Raw genomic sequence first — 27,700 nt, 5'->3', positions numbered from 1 at the left:
ATAATACAGATGATACGTTTTTTTTTTTGTTATTTTGAATTTCAGTTTTTGAAGACAGCTTCGTTATGATGATGTTAGTAAGGTATATAAGGCTCATGATACACATACATACATATTTGTACATTTATTGCATGATACTACTCTTGTATACTGATGCATCCTAGTCAGTAATGCTTTGTTTGCATCTGCATTTGTATCCCTGTAATTTATATGAATGTATTTATGTATGTATATCTGCTGTATTAGCAGTTGCAATAGTGTTTCTTTTTGTGTATATGTGTGCAACAAAACTGTGCTTGCTGATTTTTTTTCATCCTTTGCAAAATATGATGTTTTGCATGATTATGATGTTGCCTTTATTGTTGCTGTTGTCATGAGAGGCATATTTACCACGACGATGACGATGAATACAACAAAAATTGCCTGGTATATATTTCAACTGATGCTGCTGCTGCTGAACAAACAAAAAATCTTGCTGATAAAAACATTGTCATTTACGCGAATTTTTCGTCCAATGTTCAGTTTTTTTTCTTGTCCTTTCGCTGATTTTTAGATTTTTTTCTCCATTTTGGTGGTAAAGGAAAAACAGAAATTATGATATAAAGTGTTGTTAACTTTAAAAGGACATTGACGTTGAATTGCAACGAAGATTTTTTGCAATCGTTAGTAATATTTTTTTTTACATTTCCCTTTTGATTTTAACAGTAATGTGTGACAGTTGGTGTAGTAAGTACTTGATATTTTAATTTAAGCTTAATTAGAAATTTTAATGAAATTTTTACTTTAATGAGTAATTATAGGACTTTCTGCAGTAACTCGATAATAAACTAGAGAATAAAATTATTAAGGAGAATTAAACAGAACAATGAATTTTGTCCAATTCAATTATTCTTGGACTTTATTAAATAAGTTTGGCAGAGAGCCAAATTGAAACTTTATCAATCGCGCTAAAGTTTTCTCACCAAATCGCCAAAGTAATCTGTTATATATCAGTTCTACAACATTTAGGCTGATCTCATTAAAGCTTATCAAGTTATAACGTTACAAGCATTAAAGAAATTATTGGATTATGGGCTCAAATGACTTTAGTAAGCTTTTGTTTTAATATTTCTAATAAAGCAACAAAATAATTTTACAAATTTTAACTTTTCTAAAGATAAACAAAAAATATAAAACATTGGACTTTAACAATCCAGATAATGTAAATTATAATTTTTCTATATAAGTTAAATACCATTATGAATTTTATTATATTGCGCACAAAATTAATGGTTATTTAAATAAAAAAAAATATAACAAACAAAAAACACCAAATGCAAAATAAAACTGATAAAACGAATTGCCATAGCATTGACCCAATTAACTGATTTAAATTAAAATAAAAATTAAACACATAAATGCATAAGAACAAAAATGCAAAAAGCTTAATGAATATAAATAAGCTTAAAACAGCAAAAACTCTAGGAACAACAATAAACTATTAAAAGTTTTAACAAACATCAAGTCCTTAATAAGAGAGCTTTTACTGTACACATATCTTTAGCAGACTCAACAAAAATGTATTTAATGCTTCAATAAACTTTAGTTTAATTGTATTTTGTTAAAGCTTAATTTTTTAATCAATAAATATAAAACAAGTTTTTTTCACTTACCCAGCATTTTCCTGTTTTCCTGCAAAATATCTCATATTGCCCGAAGTATCTACCACTCTTATGGAATTAACACGTCTCGAGTCACTGTCAGCTATATACAAATCACCAAATGGTGAGAAAGCCATGGCCAACACTGTACCCAAAACATTGTCTGTCGTTTTATTGGCCTTATCCTGACCACTGTTGCTGCAGTGTAGAGGAGTACCGGCCACCACACGTATTTTCATATCCGATGTTAAACGCAAGACCAAACGATCATCTATGAAATGTAAAGAGCCATCTAGAGGACTTAAAGCTAAACCGGTAGGCCATTGCAATTGAGCCTGATTAGCCATTAGAGTGCCCGAGCAAGGAGCAGGACTCCAGTGATTATGATGTCCATGATGACCTATTAAGGTGTGAATAATACCCTTAGGATCTACTGCTCTTATATTCGTGCCATCCGCTATGTACATGGTCCTATCAGCCGCTATAGCCAAACCTTTAGGATGTGAAAGTCTAGCCTGTAAAGCTGGACCACCATCACCACAATTACCCTCATCACCAGGTATACAACGTTGTCCCGAACCCACCACTGGTTCACTGTTAATTGAAGGATCCTTAACTTTTTCCAATCTAAGTAAACGTAATATCTGATGTCTTTCGGGATCTGAGATATACAAATGACCATCAGCTGGTGACACGGCCAAATAATATTGATACGACACTTGTGTAGCCGACAACTGTAAGATGGTATAAACCTTGCCATCGGGGGTTATACGTCGCACTAAATTAAAATCTCCTACATACAAACTACCATCAGGACCTGAAGCTAAAGCTATAGGCGTTAACAGCTTAGCATCCTTGGCTATACCATTACAATGATCTGGACAATTCAAAGGTCTCTGTAGACCAGTACCCATTACAACCTTCACGGTGCGAGGATACTCCTTCATATGTAATGTACTGCCATCACCCTTTTGTAGTATACCCTCATGGAAGTTATAGTGATGATGGATATCCAAACCCCAACCGCCTATATCAGAAATATCCACATCATAACCTTGTAGTTTAGCGGTTTGGGTAATCCATACTGGGGTATCACATGTCGAATGTTGATAACCCACAGAGATGCGTGCTATGGTGACTCCATAAACTTTTTGTCTATACACGTTACGTTTGTTCCAGGCGAAAGTGTGTATGAGATTGGGATCAGCTTCATACGTTTTCACATGCAAAGAACCTTCGATTTCAACACCCACATGTACATGTGTCAAAGTTTTGGGTATTTTCTCTGATGTCAAACGCATGCGCACGATGCTGAGGTAACCAGAAGCTTGCGAAGATTGATAGGTTAGATGAAGATCGGAACCGGGAATTTGGATGGACTCTTGAACGATCTGTAAAAATGAAAAGTTATATTTATGAAATTAATCATTTTGTAGTACTTTATTTTGAAAGCTTTTTTTAGTGAAATATAGCTTGTATGTTAACAAAAAACTTTTTCATTTATAAAAGCTTTTTTTTGTAGAAAACAATTAAAAAGATTTTTATCAATAGAAAATAAATCTCTTTAAAACAGGACTTTTACGATGAAAAAAAGCTTGATTGATGTAAATGTGAGATTACTTTTTGATAAAAAGAGCTTTCTCGATTAATTAATTAAAAAACCTTTCAGTAAAGGAGCATTTTCAATAAAAAAGCTTTTTTTAATAAAAAAAAGCTTTTTCAATAAAAATGATTTTTTTAATAAAAAAAGAGCTTTTTCAATAAAAAGAGCTTTTTTTAATAAAAAAAGAGCTTTTTCAATAAAAAACAGATTTTTCAATAAAAAGAGCTTATTCAATAAAATAAGAGCTTTTTCAATTAAAATAGTATTTTTAATAAATAAGGAGCTTTGTCGATGAAAAATAAGTTTTGGAATTAAAATTGTTCAAATGGAAATTCTTTTAAAAATTAATCTTGAGCTGAAAAATCTAAAGTTCCTGAATCCTTAAGACTTTTGTTATAGAATTATGAAAATAATATTATAATTATTTCTAATATTTGTTCATAAAGAACACCCGAAGAAAAACTGATGTTGTAATTATAAAAATGTGTTTCAACTTTAATAACGGCTGCTTATTAATGATTCTATTTAAAGACATAAATCTTAGAAACCTACATTTTACAAACTTTTCATTTATTATCCCCTTAAAGAACTTTTAACACTTAAACTCTACTTTAAATTATTAAAAGAGAAAAACAAAACATCTTTTGTAAACATTTTACTGTGTAGGTCAATAGTTCCCTAGACTATAATTTTAATTTAATGAAAGTAAAACTATATAGTATTAAAAATATCTTACACCCAGCTACAACTTATGAAATGACAAAATAATATGGAAAAAAAGAAGCAAGAAATGAACACATTTTAAAGTGAGCCATAAGGTAAATAGTAATTTAATTAAAACGTTCACAAAGTTGCAGATGGTGTCAGTTAAAGGTAATATGCCATACAGCAGCAACATTTACAAGGTAGTAGTAGCACAATACAACCCTGCATGAGTTACAACTTTAACATAAATAATGCAAAAATATATAATAGCAACCTAACTACAAAATGAAAATATTTTAAAAAAATAAGACAAAACTAAAGCTTAACACAAAAAGTCGTAACAGCGGCACAACACGAAGGAAATACTATAAAAAGAAAAGCGGCACGGACCGAACATTTTAAGGTTTGAAAAATATATTAAAGCTGGAGTACGACATGAAAGAACAGGTTGTGCTTAAACCTGAACAAGAGTATTAAAATCTTATGTATATAGTATAGTTTTAGGAACTGTATATTAACCTACAAAATGCAAAAAAAAAACGTACTATATACTATTTGTAAAAGGCCAACATGAAGATTTATTAAAAGGACCCCAAGGTACTACTAATAAAATAGCATATACTTAAAGCTACTGGCTTTTATTCCTCATTAATGAGGAGTGGAAAAGGAAAGAAGTAAAGAAAAAACGTGACCAAAATAAAGGTTAGAGTAAAGTAAAATTCCTTTTCTGCTTTCTACACCATATTAAATTTTTTTTTTTGTTAATTAGCTTTTTTTCACTCCTAAGGTAATATTAAATATGTATTTTATTTTCAAAAAATAGCAGCATTAATCATACGCACCTGTGTCTCGGCAAATATAACACGTTTGCCCGGCATTGCTCCTATGCCATTTGGCATCCAAGTGCTAATTAATTGTGGTTTCAATTCTTCATGATCATGTTCCATACAGATTTTATGAGCATCACTGACAGGCTCATCGTTGAAGTGATACAAAATCGAATTGAGGAAGGTTAAGGCGGGATTTAAAGGTGCCACTCTATGGAAGATAATAAAAATGAAAAGAAAAAGGAATGTTATTTTAATGTGTTTAAAATTATGATTAATGGGGTTGTAAATATATATAAAAAAAGAGATTTTTATTTACTTTATATTTCTGCTGGCACTTTCATCATCATCGCTTAACTGCATTTGTACGGGTGGCAAGACCACAATACGATTCCAGGGCACAAATACGGTACGTGTTAAGGGACGGAATGGTGAACGTTGGAATTGTAATGTCACAGCACCACCACCATTTACTAGGACATCAAACCTAAGGGATAAAAGATATGATAAGATTATTAGAAAAAATTTATTTAAAATAAAATTAGTAAGAAGCGAAAGATATGATTTTTTAATTTCAATAATAAATGTTTCTAAATCTAAAGTAAAACTATGATGCTAATGTAAATTTTGTCCTTATAAATTTTCTTTTTGAAAATGTACATTTTGTTCTAACTTTAAATATTGAATTCGAAATTTGAAAATTTATATCTTATAGTTTGATTTTCATTCTTAATTGTAAAGCTTATCTATTGCTGTCTACAGATAAAAATATGTACATATGTTGTTAACGGTCAAATTAAGGTTACTAAAAAAAACTCCTTCCATATTATATAGTAAAACAAAATAAAACAAATTCATATCCTTTTTCATTTCTTGTATAAACCACCAAATAAAACAAATAATCTTGTAAAATAAAATATTTATTATATTTCTTTAGTTTTTGTTTTTTTTTTTAATAAAATTTTACGGAAATAATATAAATAAAATTGGTTTTTATTTATATATTTTTTGTGGTATATAAAAAAATCCTTAAAAAGGCAAAAGTAGAAAAAAAGGAAAAACAGAAATTAGAAGACAAGTTCAGCTTAAACGAATTTGTAATGACCGTTTATATTTTGATTTTATTTATTTATTTCTGTATTTATAAAACAAGAACATACTATTTTCATAACTGCCTAAAAGTATACAATATTTTGCGGCTTAAATAGAACAGTGGACGAAATTCTCGGAATATTCTTGAAAATTTTAAAATATAAGAAATAAAATAGATTTTAAATGAATTCTGTAAACTCATTGATTACTCTTGTACTGAACTCCAGTTTGTTAAAAATCTCTAGATCTGTGAACTTAACATTATTATAATAATTCGGAGTATATTTCCAATATTGTCACACACAAAACAATAAACTTATATATAACATCATTCATCACTACTTGAGTTGTAGGATGTAAAAAGAAAATGTTAAAAAGAAGGACAAGAAACAGGAGATAGTATGTTAAAAAACTCATCAGAACACATGTTATTGTATTTGCCATGAAGAAAATATGTGATATATCCTTGTAATATTGTGGCTAACAAATACATTTATATTGTATTGTAAGATACTACAACACACTACTACTTGTCTACATATTATTATACATATGTATATTAAGGATATATCTTATATGTATGTGTGTACATATGTTTATAAATACATATGTATGGATATAATTTAGTTGTCTATTGTATGAAAGTTGCTTATTTTTTCTGAAATTTATATTGTCCTTCAATTTAGAGGTTATTGTATATGGCTTTCTTTTTTTTTTCTTTATATGCTTTCATAAGCACACTAGAGATTTCTTTTGGGTTTCATTTCATTTTCTTTTATTTTTTTTTTGGTATTAAAAGAAAAATTGCTTTAATTTATATTAAGTACCAGAAAAATATATAAATAAAACTAAAGGAAATATATAAAGGAAACTACAAAAGAACAGACACATCAATAAGAAAATAAAGGCAATGAGGCGTTAACGATTATAAAACGATTTTATGTTAAAGTAATTTATTTTAAATAAAACATATAAAAAACAAATTTAAAACAAATTTCGAAAAAAAATATATTAATTTAAAAGATAAATTATACAACCCCCAAAAAGTATGCTTCGAATATGTTGTCTTATAAAAATCAAAAACACATCTAGACGTATGATTATTTTTTAATACAATTTTATTTTATAATTTAAGTAATTTTCTTTTAAATTCCTTTCAATATATTTAAATATTTTATATAATTCTATAGCCATTTAATAAAATGTTTCTTTCCTCATTTAACAGAAAAAAAAATAATGATGGTTTGTTTGTTTCTCTTTTCATTTTCTGATGTGTCAATTTAAAATATTTCTCATTGTTACAATATATTTTGTATGTATTTTGTAAATGTTAAGAGTAATTGTGGTAAAAATACATTTATATGAATTTTTGTTGTTGGTTTGTTGCATTTCAGTTTCTTTTTTTATAAATTAATTTGACATTTTTTCTCTTGTCCAGCTGTAATTGCATACAATTTTTACTGTTGTCGTTTGTTTTTTTTTTAATCTGTTTTATCAAATCAATGTAAAAATCGTGTAAAATAAAAAGAGAACATATAAAAAAAATATATGTTTAATGAATGTCATATGATACAAAATATTTTTTTGTAACAAATTAAAATGTTGCAATTTTATGAAGAGATGAAAGAATATATAGTTTATATTCGTAATTGCATGGGAAATGTTTTGAATAAATTAAAAAAAACAATAGAATTACTTTGTTCTATAGAATATACATACATTTTGTTCTTACTTTAAAGTTTCAGAATATTCCGATCTAATAGTTCTAAGAAAATCATAAGAAAATATTGCATACTTTAAAGGGAGTTTTAGTTATGACCGTGTAAAAGACTTACAAATTTTTATCGAGAATATTCCGATCTAAAAGTGGTACGAACTTCATAAAGAATCTATGGCATACTTTTAAGGAGTTTCTGTTATGCGCGAAAAATGAAAATATTTTGAATAAATTTCAAAGAAAAGTAGAAATACTCATTTATTCAGAATATAAAATTTTATCGCGAATATTCCGAGAATGCTTTAATAAATTAGTAAATAATTCTCTATGGCACTCTTTAAGGCAGTTTTAGGTGAAGTAAAATCAATGGAAATATTGGTTTTGTGTTGTAAAAATTATAAAAAAGTATATAAATAGAATATAAATTCTTAAGCCTAGATCTATTAAAATCTATTTTAAAGTTCATAGAAATTGTTAATTTATAAAAACGTTTGACATTTTAAGATTCTATTTATACCTTACACCACTATAGTGGGGAGGGGATTATGCGTTTGTGCTGATGTTTTTTGATCCTACACCCGTCTGTCCGTCCGTCTGTCTGTCTGTCTGTCTGTCTGTCTGTCTGTTTGTCTGTCTGTCCGTCCGTTTGTCTGTCCGTCTGTGTGTTCATGTAAAACTTGTGAGCACTCTACAGATCGTAATTTTCAAGATAATTTGATGAAATTTGGCACATACTCATCTTTTGATCCAAGAACGAAACCTATTAAAAGTGGTTGAAATCGGTTCATTATTTTCTATAGACCCCATACAACCGTACGCCCCGAATATGTTTTTTAAGCTCATAAATATGTTAAATGCTCTTCTACCACTTAAAAAAATCGGCAAAACTTAGTTTTATATAAGTCTTAATACTGCTTATTTTCGTAATGATCGGGCCTTATTTGACCCTATCTCCCATACAAAGTCCCCTTCAGAAAATGACCTTATGTTCAAAATTCTCTTATAAACACTAATATCATGATGATATTCTGCACAAATAACTAAAATTCCTCTACCAAAATGTATAAGGATAGGACCACATTAACCCTCTGCCCCCATATAACCCCTCATTTAGAAAATCCCTTTTTTGTCGACAAATTGTTAAAATATTTCTGAATTAAAGTATAAATTAAATTAAACACTTTATTATTAAAAAAAAAAAAAATAATCAAAAATTGTTAACATAACCACTGGTGTAGGGTATCATATGGTCGGTTATCAGTAACATTTTATATCTGTATGAAAGCGATTTCTTAATTGTGGATCATTTAATTCTAATACTTTTAAAGTTAACTATGCTCCTACTTTTCCTTCTTTCTCAATTATTTGTAGGTACATTTCCCTTCATTTGTATGCAATTATTTACTTAAACATTTTTAAATTGTTTTTAATTTTTTCATTAAATTTTTCATTATTTTTTTCGTCCTTTTTGCGAGTTTTCAACAGAAACAAAATATATTTGCTTCTAGTGTTCGCTGTTATTATTTTTATATCCACGATGAGCCATAATTCTTCATTAGCCTAGTGCCTTAAATCCATGCAACCAATCCCATTCTGTTTTCTCTATACAAACACGCATACATATGTATGTTGCACATACATACATGTATGTAAGAAAAGCAATGTTTATACATATATTATAAATATTTTGTTGCTGATGCAGAGGGTTTGGTTGGATGGTTGGTTGAATGGTTGGTTAGTAGTTTCAATGGTGGGTAGTAGCTTGATTATTATACATGTTAACATTGCAGTATATTTGCGTGTTGTCTGTTGCTCTATATAACAGAAAAAGTACCCAACATGTAATTGCATGCAGTATGAATTTATCTATATGTATGTAGGAGTATATTGGTTATTGCAACAATATACAACTACTTATACAAATTTTTTGCACAAAATACATGTATATTAAAGCTTTGTTTTGTAGGAAATTTTTGTATACACATTTCTCTGTACTGATATCTATATATATACAAAAATTTATAATAATTTTATACTCCACCAACAGCAAACAGCAGAAACAACAAAAAAATATATAATAATATGCATATAAAACATAATGAAAAAAAAATCGCAAAAAAAGAACAAAAAAAACAGACAAAAATATGTATATTCGAAACAATATGGCAATTTCCTTTTATTACCTTATACTCTTATATGGATTTGAATATATCTACATATAAATGTTTACACATAAGTGCGTGTGTATATGTGTTTCCTTGTGAATTAATACTAAAGTCATAAACTTTTACATTTTAAGCTTGATTAAAGCTTTAACACAATAGCACAGTTTTTATACATGCATGTGTAAATATCGCTAACAGAAAACATAATTTTATAAGAGACTGCTGCTTTATATATACCCTGAAATTCCGAAGGCTGTTGTAAACTAAAAAAGCTTTAAATTGTCAACTCTCTAGACTACTTAGGGTCAGTTAGGTGCTGATGGACTTTCCATTAGATTATTACCCTATGTTAAAAGGACATTTGAATTGCTTTTTACACTATAAAGAGTAACAGAGTAAGTTTTTAAGAAAAGAGGATAAATTAATCCTTTTAAAAACTACAGGGCGTATGCTTAAGCTTTATACAAACACACACACACACAATGTCCAAATGTATAATAAAATCGTATAATTATATTGCCTTGCAGTAGCTTAAATATGTTCTATATAACAAAAAAATTACCAAAATAAACAGATCCGTATATGTATTGTAATGAGAACAATAAAACCGCTGAAACAATGTTGTGAACTGATTTTTAAATTAAAGTTTTGTTCATGAAATCATTTAATAATCTAAATTGGTAAATTATTTTTAATAAAACGTATATGATTATGGAAATTGCAATTATTATAAAATGATAAACTCTTTAAAATAAATAAAATTAATTTAAGTAAGAAATTGCGACCTGTATTTTGATTACAAGGTTTACAAGCCCTAAACAATGGACCGATCGTCACTGGGACAATAGAATATTATGTACCAAATTTCATTGAATTATCTTCAAAATTTCGACTTATAGTTTGGTTACAAGGTTTACATGGACGGACAGACGGACGGACATAGCTAAATCGACTCAGAAAATGATTCTAAGCCGATTGTTATACTTTAAGGTGGGTATTGGACCAATATTATTGTGCGTTACAAACATCAGCACTAAAAATCATAGGAATTTTTCTAAAGAAATATTATACTTCAATAATACACAGTTTCAGACCAGGAGCTTTTTGCAATCTGCTATTATATATTTAAACACTTAAGCTACTTTTTCTCAGATTCTAAAAGTTTATAATGTAATTCTAATAGGTCTCGTTTCTTGAATCTTACAACAGACGGACGGACAGTGTATTGGCCTAATGTATTTTTTCGAAATTTTTTGCAAATTTCTTAATTTTCTCTTTATTTTCATAAATTATTTTAAAATCTAAGTCAAATTATTTCAATCATATGACTTTCTAATTGATTTTAGTATATACAGATGGAGGGAAAGTGAATTTTCCAATGTTTCTCAATTGATGAAAAATTTTTACTAATTTTCTTAAAAAGTAAGATGGACAGACAAAGGAACATAAGTATTTTTAGAAATTCTTTGGGACATATACTCTTCTTGGAATTTTCTAATTTATATTAAAAAATTAAAAAGAGTATTTCGCAAGACCCTGAAGTGTTCCTATTCTCATCTACCTTTTGAAAGCTTTTTTAAAAAATTCCTACCATTTTCCTTAAATTATTTCTATAGATTTTTCTATCATTATATAACTCATCAACATTCTTTTGCCATTAATTATATTCTCTTTAAGTTTCTTAAAATAGCTTGTTCCTCTAAATGATTTCTTTTATATTCCTTTGTACTTTGTCTGATGTTTATATTAAAAAAAAATAAATTTATAATTAAATAGCTTAAAGCATTTAAATTAATTCTACACATCGCTATATTTCATCGTCTATAAACTTCTTATGTTGTGTATATTCAAATAGACTTTTTCTTTAATTCTTTTATTATTTCCTTTCCTATAAGCATGCATTGTTTCTTTTTTACCATAATTTTAATGAAATATTGTTTACGTGGGGTTTTTGAGAAAAAAAAAATAATATATAAAATGAAATTATTATAATGGTTTTGTTGCGGTTTTTAACGTCTTGTTGTTTTTGAAATTGTTATTTTACTGTTGGTACGTAGTGTGTTGCAACACTACGCTCAAGAACAGAGGTACAAGTTCAGAGAAAATTAATGGAAAAGAAATTTAATAAAGTATATATAGAGAAAAAGGTCCTATAAACAAAATGTTTATTAAAAAATACTCCAATTAATAAAGAAAATTGAGTTTTTAAAGATTATTATTGCGCCTAAAAATTGTCTATGGTAATGCAATTTGAAATTAAGATGCTCAAAATGTTATAAATTTGAAGAAAAATAACTTCCTACAGTTTTAAGATATTTTGCAATGAAATCTTATTAATACTCTTAATAAAAAATATTTTGTGCAGCTCGTTTGAGAATATAAAGCCTAAAAATACACTATATTTAAGCAATTTTAATTTAAGACTTTTATATAACTATAAGGAATATTTTTTAAAAGTTGTGAAAAAAAGTTTAAAGAAAATTTACGAAAGCTTTTAATAGGAAAGTTCTTTGCAGTTATTTAACAAATTTAGCGCCTAAAAGTAGACTATGCTTAAGTAATTTTGCAAAATTTATATAACATTTCAATGTAGATAACAACTATTTTTAATTTTATTTCATTAAGCCCTTATTCCATTAGCTGAAATTAAGAATTAATTATTTTTTGTTTCTTTTTTATAAAAAAATATTGGATTTCAATTAAAAACTTTTTATTTTTTTTCTACACATTATTGGATGTAGCAGCAATAAACTAATATGAGTTTATAATAGAACATATAAACTTATTAGTTTGTTAGTTTAAAACATTAATACATTAAAATAATTGAGTTTTGTTATAATGAGCTTTTGATAATGAAAACTCATAAGTAAAATACAGCACAACTTGGTTTCCATATCCGTTTTTTCTAAACACTACTTTTCTTATATAATACAATAAATTTTACTTACCATCCTCCTTGCCGCGTCAAAGTAAATCCAAATCTTGAATCTCTATCCACTGATACTCGTATGCCAACAATACCCAAACCTTGAGGAGTTATCACCTGACCACGCATTACCGATACACGGCTAAAAATTTTTATTTGATTTGAGGAAGGGGGAAAAATTTAAAAGAAATTTATGTTAATTTTATTTTATTAAAAAAAACAAATTAATTATTATATATAATTATAATGAAAATGATGCAATTTAAAAAAAGTTTTGTTTTGTATATAATGATTAATTTTTTATATGAATGCTTTTGTTGTTTGATTTTCGCTAATTTATTTTTTTTTATATTAAAATATATAATTTAAAATTTAGAAAAAGAAACTCTAATGAATGCAGCTAATATTGTTTGTTTTGAAAAGAAAAATAATATTTATATGAACATAGTATAATTAAAAATTTTATTTATTTAAAAATTTGATTGGTGTTTTTTATATACAGAAAAAAGTTTGGGTGGTGGTTTTTAACGAAACTTGATTAATAGTAAATTTTTTTCTATGAATATAATTTAAAGTTTGTTATTTTGCAAATATTTTTTAAATATAAAGAAATTGTTTAAAGGAAAATTTTATATTTTGTGATGCAATGATTAATTAAAAGCTAATTTAGATTACAAAGTTGATCTCCTAAATCTAAATCAAGGGCGGTTATATTAAACTTAACCTAGAAGTAGGCTAAACTATTTAATCAAATATTTAGCCTAAAATTAGACAATATTAATGTTGTCATTTCGTTTGTAATATTGATCACAAAGTGTATATATTATGGATCCTAAATAGAAGATTTAGACATGTACAAGTGGATTAATGAAATTTTAAATAAGCAAAACTTTTATGAACAAGTTTCCACTATTCTAATAATCAGCCATAATTCTTAAGACTAAAAAGAAGAAATATTTATCTTTTTAATACTTTAAAAGACAAATTATGGGAATAAAATTAAATGAATAATTTCAAAATTAAAACAAAAAGGAATATAATTGTTGAAATACGCCTTTACTGTAATACTAAAAAACCGTTGCCTACTTCTAGGAAAAATCGTTCTGTATTTGAAAAAGTCATCAAATAACTTTTGAAATATAAGTTCCGAAACGAATGTGTCCATTGGAAACAATGGAAACTGTTGCTAACAGTTAAATCGAAAACTGTTGCCAACTTTTAGGCAGTATTTAAAATTTTTCTTTTAAATTCATTAACGTTTTTCCCAAAAAATTATAAATTTTCCTTAAACAATTTCTTTATTATTGCAAATAATTAACTAGAAACATGCAGAACTCTTATATTTAATATAGAATATTAAAATATAAACTCTTTTTTACCCTAAGGGTTTAATAATTCTATAAAAAATATTTAAAAATTAGAAATAGTTTTAAAATAAAAATAAACTACTTTAGTTTATAAAAAAATAAGGATAAAACAGTTTTATGTAACACAAATTTTAAAATAATAACAAATTTAAAACCAAAGCCTACTTCAAGGTGATAAACTCTTTAGAATTTAAAAACTTTTAATCAAAATTGTATTCTTGTCAATTAAATATTATATTTGTGTTACATAAACCTTTTACAATTTACAACCTATAAAAATTAAATGTGACATTTTTACAAAATTTTTAAAATTAAAATTATTTTTTTTTTTTTACAAAAATTATAAGCAAATTTTACATTTTTGCCAAATTAATAATTTATTTCTTTGGTTTTATTTGATATATATTTTAGCTTTAATTTCAAACAATACCTTAAAAAAATTATTGAAATTGTGTTTTTTATGAAAAACATTTTACAAAACTAAAAACGTTTTGTATATAGCCGTTACCCTACTTTAAGCACGTTCCATTGGCGGGTCATAAAAGTTTGAGCACGTAAAAAATTATGTTTTTTTTTTTCCAAAAAAAATATAAGAGTAGTTAATAAAATGAAGAAAAAATACAAACATGTACATGGAATTACACTTAAAAAACTAGGAAAACTAACTGAAAAAAAAAAAAACTTAAGCAAAAACCCATAAAATTTGTTGGCTTAATTTAATGGTTAGTACAACACTACTGACAACAACCCCTTTTCGAAAGTATACATATTTCAAAGGACACTAGTTAAATAGTTTGTAAAATGAAATTTGCTTATAGGAAAAATATTTTATAATTTATCATAATTTATTTAACAATTTATAGGCAATTTTTGTTAACGCCTTAAGGGGCTCAACAGCAAGTGGCACACAATCGTTATAAATTCTTATTATAAATGTATATAAAGTTATGGCTTTCAGGACAATTACATTTAACGCCATTTTAGTGTGTTTTTTTTTATAAATTTTTATATTTCTCCTATATGAGATGCTTAAACATGATTGCCCATCATAATGCTTGAAATACACCATTTGGAAGAGTTGTGTTTACATATACGTATATATAAAGTTTTATTTGAATGTTTATAACTATTTTACAACAAGTAATAGAAAAAGATTACACCGTTTCCAAAAAAAAAGAAACTTAAACGAAATTTAACATTTTTAAAAAACTCCTAAAAGTAGGCCTTATATTATCAAAGCAAGCAAAATTAAGATTTTTCTTAAAAGTGTGCTTTACTTTTAATAATAATAACTGTCGTTATAGCACGCCCAAAAGTATGTTTCAATTAATCAAAATAAACTATGTGTATGCTTTACTTTTTTAACTTTTTTCATATTTCAAACTGGAAGGTAAACAGTGTATTAGTAGTTTTCTAGCCTAGTATGTGTAAATAAAAGTTATTTTTATTATTTGTTTTCTCCCTAAATGTGTTGTAAGCTTTCTTTTGTTGGCAATAAAAATACAAAAATAAAAACCGAAAATATAAGAATTCTCATCAAAGTTTCATGCTTTAATACACTCGTTTCATAATTTCCACATTCTAACGCTTGACTGCATTAAATCTTCTGTGAATGAATGAGTGAACGAACGTTGTTAACATTCTCTCCCACAAACAAAACTCTAGCAAAAAAAAAACATATGTAATACTCCTTAACATATGCTACATTTAATAAAATACATATAAAAAAACTTAAACTGCTAGGAAAAAAACAAACAAACTGAATATTGCAAAAGAAAAACGTATCTTTTTATGTGTTTATATGCGGCCATATTTTGCGGCTTTACTGGTTGACACAATTTTGTCATGTTTTTATGAAATGAAAGGAGAAAAAAAAAACACAAACAATTTTTTCTTTTATATACATAATTTTTTTTTTCTTTCATTCATTCATTGGTTTTTATTTTCCAGCATACAACATATTTGATGATGGAAGAGTTTGTTTGGTAAAGTCGTAAAAGTAAACACCCTGTGTGTGTGTGTGAAAAGTTTCAACTGGCAGCCACAAAATATGCTATATGAATAAAGTTTCTTTATTTTTCTCTTTTATTTTAAGAACATAAGAAAATCATATTTATTTTGCCAGTCTGTATATTTGTTGGAGGTATTGCCATATGGGTAAATATGTCATTGACAGTTTGCCAAAAAATGTCAGTTATATAATGCAAGACATTGATGAATCTTTTGTGAAAACTAAAAGGAAACTATACGTTGGCTTTATTGAACTGCGTGTGGGTGATTTATCTTTTGCAGTTGCATTGAGTTACAGTATCTTACGTTATTTCGAATATAAACTTTAAATACCGTTAGTTTTAATGTGGAATATCGACACCTAATATTTTCATACCACAAAATATTACTTTAAAACAACAAATATCCTTGCCGAATTATTCCATAATTGCACCATTAATTCCTAACTTACGACAAAAATCATTTTGGTCTTATAAATATTTCGGGGAGTGCAGTAGAGTTTGTGAAGGTACAAATGGTGTAGGTACCCTGCAGTTCAACAAAGAGTCAATTCACCCGAAAAAGACAGTAATTTTCACTAACGTCTACCCATCTGGTTGGTTCTGATTCGCCTTTCATCACGGATGTACTCTTTGTAAACAAGGGTGAAGATAATCGTCACATTAGTGTCCCTTTTGTAAGCGAGACACTTAGAAAACAATCATAAACTTGTTGTCTGTCTCTTCTTAATATATGGGGTGACGATTGACTTCCTCGTAGGACAAGCACATGTTAAGATAGCTAGTCACCTGGACAATCGGTGGCTAGTGGTAAACTTAAGTGGTATGTAAAGTAGGTAGTTCGGGACGTTCAGATCGACTGCTAGGTATTACTTTCATTCCTGCGACAAAGGACCAGAAAAGAACTGACTCTGTTCTTTAACCCAATAAACTGTAGCATACTTTCAGGCTTTATAACAGCGTTCTTTAATTTTGACGTAAAATTAACCTAATAAACACTCCGCCCTTTCCACCACAAAAAGCAATTAAGGATTATTCTATACTTAAATAAATACGCAATAACACTTGTACAACTTCATAAATAATCTCGAAAACTTAAAAAAGAAAAATTTCTACACTTTTATACAAAAAGAGTACAAGTAAAAAGGAAAAAGAAAAAAATTATTGAATTAATGCCACAAAATTATAGACATTAATCAAAAACCATTTCGTAATTAGGTAAAAAGCTCTAATAAGTACAACTCGTATTAAAACTAGAAAAAAAGAAGAAAAAAAAAAAACATCATGAAGAAAAAACTTTATCCTTTATATTCACAACCAACACACTTAACACAAGGCTGAAGGCTGGAGATTTGAACAGCAGCAGCAGCTACAAACAATGTAATAATGTAGTTTAAGTTAAGTAACAGCAAAATGAAAGAAAAAGAACTAATGAAGAAAAAAAAAATAGCAAAGAAACTTAGAAATCTAAAACTTTATTAATGCCACTACTCTATTTGCTAACAAAAAAAAAGGGTGTCCTAATATCTAGAGGTTGAAGTAAAAATGAATTAAAACAAGTGAACAAGAAATAACGAAGAAGAAGAATAGCGAAAGTGTAAGGAATTGAGTTGTATTAAAGAAGAATCCTTTTGTACATAATCACCTTAAATTAAAGTGTACATTTAAGCTGCTGAAGAAATCGCATACTTTACAACAATAGCAAATATAAGGGAGTAATAAAAAGAATATAAGAAATAAGTCTAAGACGAATTTTAAACATACTACAGCCTTAATTGCACCCAAATTAACACTAACAAAACTATTAGTTATTTCATTAAAAGACAAATTTCACTTGCCCCTTAAAGTAGGCTTTAATTTTAAAGAAGCCTTTACTAGTTACATCCTCTAAGATATTTTGTTGCTATCTCTAGTAACCAATCAATCATGTGAATCAAAATTACTAGCCAACTACCTTTACTTAAGATTATTAGAAAGAAAACTTTTTACTTTGTTTTCACTTACTATTAGATTACATTAGTATTAGAGTTTTCTAAGAATATATAGAACGCTGATTCACATGCTAACATTATTTTCTATACGAGTGTAAAATTTTCAAGGATATTTTTTTTCGCAGTTATTGCTGTTGTTGTTACTTTGCAATTTCTTCTAACAAACTTTATAATTTGTTTTGTTGGCAGGAAAACAAAGCTGGCTAAAGAAATACCCAACACATATAACAAATTTGAAATCCCAAAAAAAAACGTGTTAGTGTTACACGACGACTATTACTACGAAAAGAAAATTGGTTAAAGAAAAATAAACGTAACTTGAGAATTTATGTTATGGTAGCTGTGAGTTGAAGTGCATCATATTTCATATGAAAAACCTGGAAAATGTTGCATGCAACACATATGTTTTCACAAAACTCCAAAAGACAGACCCAAGAGTATTACTTAGAGTAGATGGAGATGGTTTTTATTGTGAAATTTACCTTGGTTAGAAAGTAGAAAATAGAATGCAACATCTGAAGGTGAATAGGGGAAAAATGTATGTGATAATAAATTGAAAATTAGTTGCAGTTATGTGTTGAAAAAACACATATGTTAGCTGTTATTTTTTGTGGTAATGGTAACCTTTGCTGCCATTTGTTTTAGTACATTGAATTGTTTTGGCTTAATGAAGAAGTGGCCAAAAGTCACCATAAAATTTTTTATTTGATTTCAACAGAACAACAGAGAAGCTAAGAAAGAATTTTATAAAGAATCAGGATCTGAAAGAGTTCAGCAACATTTGTATGGAACTCTTTTTGATTTATAACTACAAATTAATAATAATTAATCCAAGTGAACTGTCTCAAGATTCTGTGAAAGGTATTATAACTCTAACAGGTTTATAGCCAATTGTACAACTTGTGCTCTTAATAAACAATATATTTTAAAGATCGATTTTGATTTCGTTTATCTAAAAATCGATTTTTTTTAATTTTTTTATTATTTTGAAAATAATTATTAAACATTAATGTTTTACTTAAAATTATGCAACATTTATTGAGCCATTTTTTAAGGATTTTTTAATCTTTTTTGAAATGATCCCTAAAATATAATTATCCAACTGTTGCCTACTTTTAGGGGAAAATTTGTTTTACAAATTGTTTGCAAATTGCCTAAGTGTATGCTACAAAGACATACACGTATTTGAATGACATTATATTATACCTCGTTTTTTGTATTAATACCGAATAAAATCAAATTTTAACAGTAATGCATTTGTTTCAAAATAATGTTTTAAACTTGTTTTTGTTCTTATATATTATATAATACATATATCAACAAAAATAAAGCATACTTTCAGGTAGTAATAATAATAGTATGTGTATGTGGATTTTATTTAATACATATACATAGTTACACAAGTCACCAAAAATACTTGGAAAGGAGGTTAACAAAACAGATTACAATTTTAACAACATAATTCCAAGGAATGTTTCAATAAATACAAATTCGTAACCTAGTTTAAGGATGTCGTCAAAATAGTAAAATATACAAATTCATAAGAAAATTTCTTTTAGAAAAATAAATATTACTTCTTTATGAAGTTTTAATGAAAAACAACTAAATCTATTAATGAAACTCACATTATTCATTTCATAACCTAAATAGTTTGAAAAACAAAAGAACATTTATCATACAAATCAAAAACTAGTTATCATGATTTCTTAAAACTTAATAATTATCTCAGCTAAATACAACTCTCTGTTTCGCCTTAAAACTTTCCTCTTTTTAAAATTACAAAAAACAAATATCATCATCTACAGCTCATATTTATAATACTTTTCAAAAGTTTCACAAAAAAAAAAAATAAAGAAACCTAAGATAGTTATTAAATGCACACCATAATATAAGATATAAATGGAAACTATTACAAAACTACATTTATACAAACATGCATATATAAAGAGTTATAAAAAAAAAGAAAACAGAAACACAACATGAAACGTAACATTTTTCGCTGAAAAGTATGCAATGCATTTTTTATAAAGATTTCGTTGTTTTTTCCTGTGTGTGTGTGTTTAAATTTTTTTCCTTTAGATTTTCTCTGTTAGATATTCATTACTTTTGTGTAAAAATGTAAACATATACCGGTATATGTAACTACATGGTATAAAACAGACAAACATACATACATAAAAAAAACATATGTAAGTACATATGTATGAATGTAGAGGTATTGTGTGTATGAAAGCAAATACAAAAGGTATGTATGAGTTTTACATTTAAATGTATGTTGTACGACGACGATGACTACAAGCAATGTAAGCAAGCAAGCAAGTAATGGTAGCAACATTTATTTCGTGTAACATGTTGCCATAAGTAAAACGCAAAAATGAAAGGTTTTTTTCCATTTGTTTCTATGCTACATCTTGCAATGCTGCAGGTTTTTTATAAATTTTTTTTTTTTTTTTTGCCAACATCATTTTATTCATATTCACATGAGTGGCCAGGGGATACGGAGAGAGAGAGAGTTCAGATGAAGAAGAAATATAAAAATTGACCCACATTGTATCCATATGCATACGCAGCACATATACATATGACTGCACTTAAACACTATTGCATTTGTTGAGAAAATTTAACAAAACACACACTCACACAAGCTTACCCAGAAGTTTTCTAGGAATGGACAGAATTTTTATTCCAAAATCTAAGTACTTGATTTGGTATATACATATTTATTTAAGTTTTATATAGAAAACTTACATGCAGTTACTATTTATAAAGTTACCTAAAAGTATGCTACATTTTCTATTATATAATTGCAACCATGTTTAACAGAAATATATTAGCGATAATAAACAAGAAAAATTTCTTGGAATAATCTTGAAAAAAAAAAATCAATATTGTTTAACCTCCAGAGGCAGAAAACATTCCAATTTTTAGAAAAATTCGCAGATAATTACTATTTCAATAATTGCCTCAGAGTATGCAACAATTTTGTTTATATAAATAACGCTTCGAACTGCAGGGTTATATGTATGTACATCAGACAAGTTTGTAAGTAAGTTTGTGTATGATTTCATAAACAAACCAAGTTGTCTCTGGTGTATTTCATGTTACTTTTATATTAAACTTATACACATACTCACACACACACACTTATACTTATGCACTTTACTACAAATATGTATATGTAGCTTATTTTTTATTAAAAAATTTTTATATATTTTTTTACTGAAATAAGCATAAAATTGTTTATATACAGTTGTATGTTTTTATGTTGGTGTGTTTATACTCTCTTTTACCATCACACACACACATATTTGTCTCCCTTGATGTATGCAACTATTTATTTGCACCGTGTTTTAGTATATTTCTCTATATAGCAACATTCCTATATTATACTTTAGTATTTCTATACATATAAGTAAGTATGTATATCTTTAATATTTTCTTTCTTTACGCTTTACTTGTTAGCTCCTAAATAAATATTTCACATACTTCTTTTTCTTTCAAATTTTTTTTTGCCTTTAAAATGCATATTTGCTCTGTACATTCTTCTTACTCTTTTGTATAATACAATTTTTTGTATTCTTTTTCATTTTATACTATAAAATATTTTAGCTTTAGCTTTACAGTTATTTGTAGCTACTGACGACCGATAACAGCTGATGATATATGTACATAAATATATACACATTTGTATATATACAAATACATACATAGAAAATAAAAACTTATTTATATTTATGCAATATGTACCATGGTATGTTAATATTTACTTGTATTTGTTGTAATAAATTTCATAGCATAATATAAGGCTTATGATACTTATTTTCTTCACTTTTTGCTGCTACTGCTTTTTACTCTTTAGTTTTAAAATTAGTATTTTAGTTTAAAAGAAATTGTTTAGTAGCTTGTTATATGATTTTGTTGAAATATCTATATTTTTGTTAATATATTTTAAGAAAGTTATTTTGCATAAAATATTAAATAGTTAAAATGGTTGCATTTGGAAAAATTTTAATATTTTTATTTAACATTTAATGAAAATCTTGTAGTTAGTATATTTCTAACTGTCTGAAAGTATGCTATAACTTTAATGTATGTATATACAAAAAATCTTGTAGTTACTATATTTCTAACTGTCTGAAAGTATGCTATAACTTTAATGTATCTATATACAGTTCTTGGCATATTCTTGAAAATATTTCTATCTAGATCACCGAATATTTCAGTTGATAATTTTTAGTACTATTTTTCTTAAATGTCAATTTTAGCAAAATAAACTGATAAACTTATCAACTAATTCAAATATGCCCTGTTGTGACCCACCGCTTTGTTTGTAGAGCTAGGCTGGAGCTCTGTCTGTTTTCATTACTCTCTCACCTTTGGCTTAGTGGTCCCATATGAACGATCAGAATCGAACAGTGGGTAAGATCACTAAAATTTTATATGGTGACCAAGACAAGAGCAAGTGGGGAAGCCTCCTCTGTATGAATAAGTCCGAGGTTAGTATGATAGAACATATTGCTAATAGGTGCCATCATACTAACATCGTCAGTAAGTTTGATTTAACTTTCAAGTGTTAAGTTTATCTAAAAAAGTGATCTTTAGTATAACTTCACTTAAAGAGACTATTGATTAAAGTATTGATAAAAAAAAATTAAAAATTTTTAACAAAAAAAATTTTAAAACATTTGCACAAAGTCCTCATGACAAATGCTATAAAAAATATCCTGTAGAGCAATATTTAGTTTTGAACAAAATTTCTAATAAGATTTTTTTCTTTTTTTTTTTAAAAAAAAGAAGTATAAAAAAAGAAATGTTTTTTAAATGCCACAAAAGAATGTAAATATTAGTTTATTGCAACAGCATAAAAAAAAAACAAAATTTTTCTAAAGATGCGTGACAGGAATTCCTTAACTTAAAGACAATAATTTTCTTTTGTATGCAGCTAAAGGAAAACATAGAAAATTTTAGAGGACAAATAAAAGATAAAATGCAGAGAATCGGAAATATATCAAAAGTTTAAAATATTATTGCATATTTTTGAAATATTTAAAAGAAATAAGTTTAAAAAGTAGTTTTATTATATCCTCAAATTAAACTTTATCGAAAACATTGTTCTTTTTAATTTCCATAAAAAAAAATAAAAATCTTTTTATGTTTTTTCTTAAAACCGGAAAAATAAAGCATTTCCTTTTACACACACAATCACAGCTATATACATAATTCAATTTTCTTAATAATATTTAAAATAAAACGTTTCTGCTATAGCTCCTTTTTTGATGATTTCGCTTGGATACTTTGCTTTTTATTTTTCTTTTAGAATTTTTTACCATAAAAATCTGTGTTTATGCATTTAAATGCATCATATAGTTTAACTTAAATAGCTTTTTCATTATTTTATGTTGAGCAAAAAAAAAAAATGTAAAGGAAACACCACTTTGAATATAAAATAATGCATTATACAATTTTCATTTTGTGTTTTTATTCTTGCTTTGCTCTCTTTATATGTATAATATTTAGTTCTTTTGTTTTGAAACAAAAGCTTTTTTTGTTGTAGAGTGAGTGAGTGAGAGTGAGTACCAGAAATACGATGGAATAATGTCAACAACTTAATTTAAAAGCCATTATAACTGTGTTTAAGCAAAAATAATATAGTCAAACCGAAAATGAAGAAGTAGAGGGTAGAGGAAGAAAAAAACAAGAAACATTCACTTTGGTTTCTTGTTAATAGTTAAAAATGTTTAAGTGTGTTTCTTTTTTTTTGTACACATAAATACATTTTTAAAGTCTTTTTTACAGATTGCTAATATCAGACAATTATTGTGAGCTACATTAGAAAGTATAGCTATCTCTCTATACTTTGTAGTGTAGATTGAAAAATATAAAGCTTTTCTTTATTATTGAGGATAAGAGAATATCCTAGAGCTGAGGCAAGCAATGATTCCCCTTGTTTTCACACGTATGTAAGCTCACATGTGTAACAAATTAATAAAACTACTTAGACAGAAATTGTTTCTCCCTCTTCCGTTTCCTGGCATAAAGAGTGAGCTGAAGAAACAGAGAGATCGATTTAAACTTTCAAAGACAGACATGGACAATATATATAGTATTTTTTGCACTTAATAGACTAGTTCATAGAATAGTCAATGTTGTAATCAATCGACTAGTCCATACATCGGTCTATAGACTATAGAAGGCTATAGAATTTCCAACAGATTAGTCAATAGAATAGGCAATAAAATAGATAACAGACTAGTCATCAGAATAGGCAACAGACAAGTCCATACACTAGTAAACAGAATAGTCAATAGATTAGTCAACAGACTAATCCATAGACTAGTCAACAGACCAGTCCATAGCCCAGTCAACAGGCTAATCCACAGACTAGTCAACACGCTAGTCCATAGACTAGTCAATAGGCTAGTCCATAGACTAGTCAACAGGCTAGTCCATATAATATTGACTAGCCTGGTTCACAAATTACTTAATAGAATAGTCTATTAACTAGTCAACAATCTATTACATAGACTACTCAATCGTCCATAAACTTGCCCGTATTAAAGGTAATTTAGTACTTTGAATCCTAAAAGAGTACTCTTTTTAGAAAAATTCAATATAATTTTAAAATTGAAATTCACTGAACCTGTTCCAAAACTCAAACAAGGTTAGGTTAGGTTAGGTTGATAGGAGGATGTATACTACATCAAATCCGAAGAAATACACCTAGGCCACTATCGGGCCTGTTGTGCGCTCCAATTCAAGAAAAAAAAAAAAAAAAAAAAAAAAAAAAAAAAAAAAAAAAAAATTGTTTACTGAATGTTCAGAAACTCAGTTTCCTGGACGTAATTCCTAAGAATCTTCCAATCGGTGTTGGTTAAGAATGTTATTTCCGGAATAACATCACTTCCAAGATACTTGGATCTAACTTCGACGAATGCCTGACAATGGCAAAGAAAGTGCTCCAGAGTTTCACTGTCCTCTCCACATGCTCTACATTCGTCTGAATTCGCACGTCCAATTTTGTATAGATGTGCTCGTAATCCTGTGTGTCCACTTAGAATACGTACCATCATACTAACCTCAGACTTGCTCATTTTGAGAAGATTTCTCGTCTTGCTCTCATCAGGGTCACCCCATAGAATCTTTGTGGTTCTACCCACCGTTTCATTATTCCAAGAGGCCTTATGGGATTCTCTCATCCATATTTTTAATTCAGCTTTTGTTGCGTCGAATGGTTTTGCGTTTGTCAGGTTAACTACATCGAGCTCCCTTCCCTTTAAAGCTATTACATTCGCCCTTTCGTTGCCGATTACTCCCGAGTGGCCTGGTACCCATATGATGTGAACCTTACCTCTGGGAGAGTATTCAGTTAAAGCTTTCTTACAATCCAATACGGTCTTAGATTTAATTCTATCACCTGATATCGCACAAATTGCCTTCTGGCTGTCGGTAAATATATTAAGCCCTGTGGGCGCCATATTTATTCTAATCCAATTTACACATTCCGTTATTGCTCGTACTTCTGCCTGGAAGCTTGTGTTATGATTAGGTAAACGGTGGTATATTTCTGTTTCTGGGACTTCAATATAGAACCCCAGACCCACTTTGTCCCCTAATTTAGAGCCATCCGTGTAGCAACGGATTCCTACTGGTATTTGCTCTAATGTTCCGCTTGACCAAGACATTCTATCTGGGATTAGCGTTTCAAAGTTTCCGACATATTCAGTGTCTGGTATGCGATCAGGCACGTCCGATGAATGTGTATAACCTTCCAATGTGTCCAGTATACATTGATGACGTGTCCTATAACCGTTTTTGGCCAGTTCGCCTAAAGTAAAGAGCCGTTCGGCTGTAAGCGCCGCCTCATATCTTATATATGTTTCAATGGGTGGAATATCTAGCAACGTTTCCAGAGCCTTGGTTGAAGTAGTACACATGGCACCACTTATACCCAAGCAGCATGTACGCTGAACTCCCTGTAGTAGTTTGATATTACACTTTTTGTCCAAAGCAGTCCACCATATTATTGAAGCATAAGCTAGAATTGGTCTAATTACACTTTTATAAAGCCAATTTGTCATAGTAGGACTAAGACCCCATTTCATGCCTATGGTTCTCCTACATATCGCCCAGCACCGATGTGCCTTGTTGATCCTATCCTCTATGTGGTGTCTCCATTTTAATTTCCGGTCAAGTATTACACCTAAGTACTTAACTTTGTCTGTCACCGGTATCTTCTTGCCCAAGAAGCAAGGTTCAGTATATGTAGAAATTTTTGTCTTTCTTGTGAAAAGACAGATTTCCGTCTTCGCCGGGTTAACATTGAGGCCTCTCGGTTGAGCCCAGCTCAAGGCCGTATTCAGAGCCTCCTCAGCTCTTCTACACAAGTAATTTGGATCCTTTCCCTTTAAAAGTATTACGACATCGTCTGCATAGCAGACAGGTCTAAGTCCTTTCTCGGTTAGGGTCCTTAGGAGGCTATTAATCGTGGTGACCCAGAGTAAAGGTGACAAAATGCCACCCTGTGGTATACCGCGAAATACCTTTTTCCTGATAGTTATATCGTACATCTCGCAGCTTATCCATCTGTTCCTTAGCATGTAGTTGATCCAGTTACGGAGCACCCGGTCAACATAAAACTGGTCTAGGGATTGGATAAGGGTATCAGTGTGCACGTTATTGAAAGCGCCTTCGATGTCAATGCATACTGCCAGTGTATACAGTTTGCTATCGAAAGATTCACCTATGTAGTGGACAACTTCATTTAAAGCGGTTTCCACCGATCGTCCCTTTACATAAGCATGCTGCTTATATTTAAGGTCATTGTATGGTATGCTGCTTTTAACCATGCTATCGACTATCCGTTCCAAGGTTTTAAGTAGGAAGGACGTAAGACTTATCGGTCGATAGGACTTAGGTGTCGCATAGCTAGGTTTCCCTGGTTTGGGTATAAATATTACCTTTGCATCCTGCCATTTAACTGGGGTATATGCCAATTTTAAGCATGCAGTGAATATCTGTGACAGATGTACGGAAACCAGTCCCGCCTCCATCTGCAAAAGTGCCGGGAAAATTCCATCCGGTCCTGCAGCTTTATAGGGAGCAAAGCTCTTGATTGCCCCTTTCACCATGTCAGTTGTAATAACTATTTCCGTGTTACCCTCCCCTTCCTCCAATATCGGTTCATCTATGTTATTCGATATACCGGGTGGGAAATGAGAATCCATTAGGAGTTTCATTGTCTCCTCCATATCCTCAAGCCTCCTGCCCGTGTCATCGATCATAGATTCCGGTTGGACATGAGTTTTGGATAGGAATTTTTTTATCTTCGATACGTCATTTACGCTATCTACCTGTTCACAGAAAAGTTTCCAGGAGTCTCGTTTGGCTTTTCGAACGATTTTCTTATATTCACCAAGTTTATTACGATACTCATCCCAGTATACTGCGGACTTTTTACGCCGTGCCCGGTTAAATAGTTTGCGAAGAGTCTTCCCAAGGTTCCGGATCTCCCCAGTTACCCAGGGTTTTTCCTGGGCAGATCTCCGCTCTCGCAGAGGGCAGCTGTCCTCGAACGATTCAACCAGGGCACTTGTGAACGTTTCCACTTTGGCATCTATATCCTCTTTATTTCGACATTGAAAAGTGTCCTGACCTAAAC

General features: G+C 28.8%; 1 protein-coding gene across 1 annotated transcript in view; it reads right to left on the bottom strand.

The window, feature by feature from the left end:
* LOC119604773 (teneurin-a) overlaps window positions 1–27,700 on the bottom strand; it is a gene marked incomplete at its 3' end in the record, with an annotated part of 327,052 nt that overhangs the window by 2,689 nt on the left and 296,663 nt on the right. The window contains exons 11-14 of the mRNA XM_037957607.1: window positions 12,698–12,817; window positions 5,095–5,262; window positions 4,791–4,986; window positions 1,653–3,031 (exon numbers count right to left, since the gene is read on the bottom strand). Coding sequence (XP_037813535.1) covers window positions 1,653–3,031; window positions 4,791–4,986; window positions 5,095–5,262; window positions 12,698–12,817 — 1,863 coding nt within the window. The remainder of the gene's footprint in view (window positions 1–1,652; window positions 3,032–4,790; window positions 4,987–5,094; window positions 5,263–12,697; window positions 12,818–27,700) is intronic.

This window comes from Lucilia sericata, unplaced genomic scaffold (assembly GCF_015586225.1).
Source record: "Lucilia sericata isolate MDLA Ls3-8-SP2 unplaced genomic scaffold, ASM1558622v1 Contig000429F_arrow, whole genome shotgun sequence".
Lineage (NCBI taxonomy): Eukaryota > Metazoa > Arthropoda > Insecta > Diptera > Calliphoridae > Lucilia > Lucilia sericata.
The sequence above is the reverse complement of the archived record's forward strand: the minus strand, read 5'-3'. Positions and strand labels throughout refer to the sequence as shown.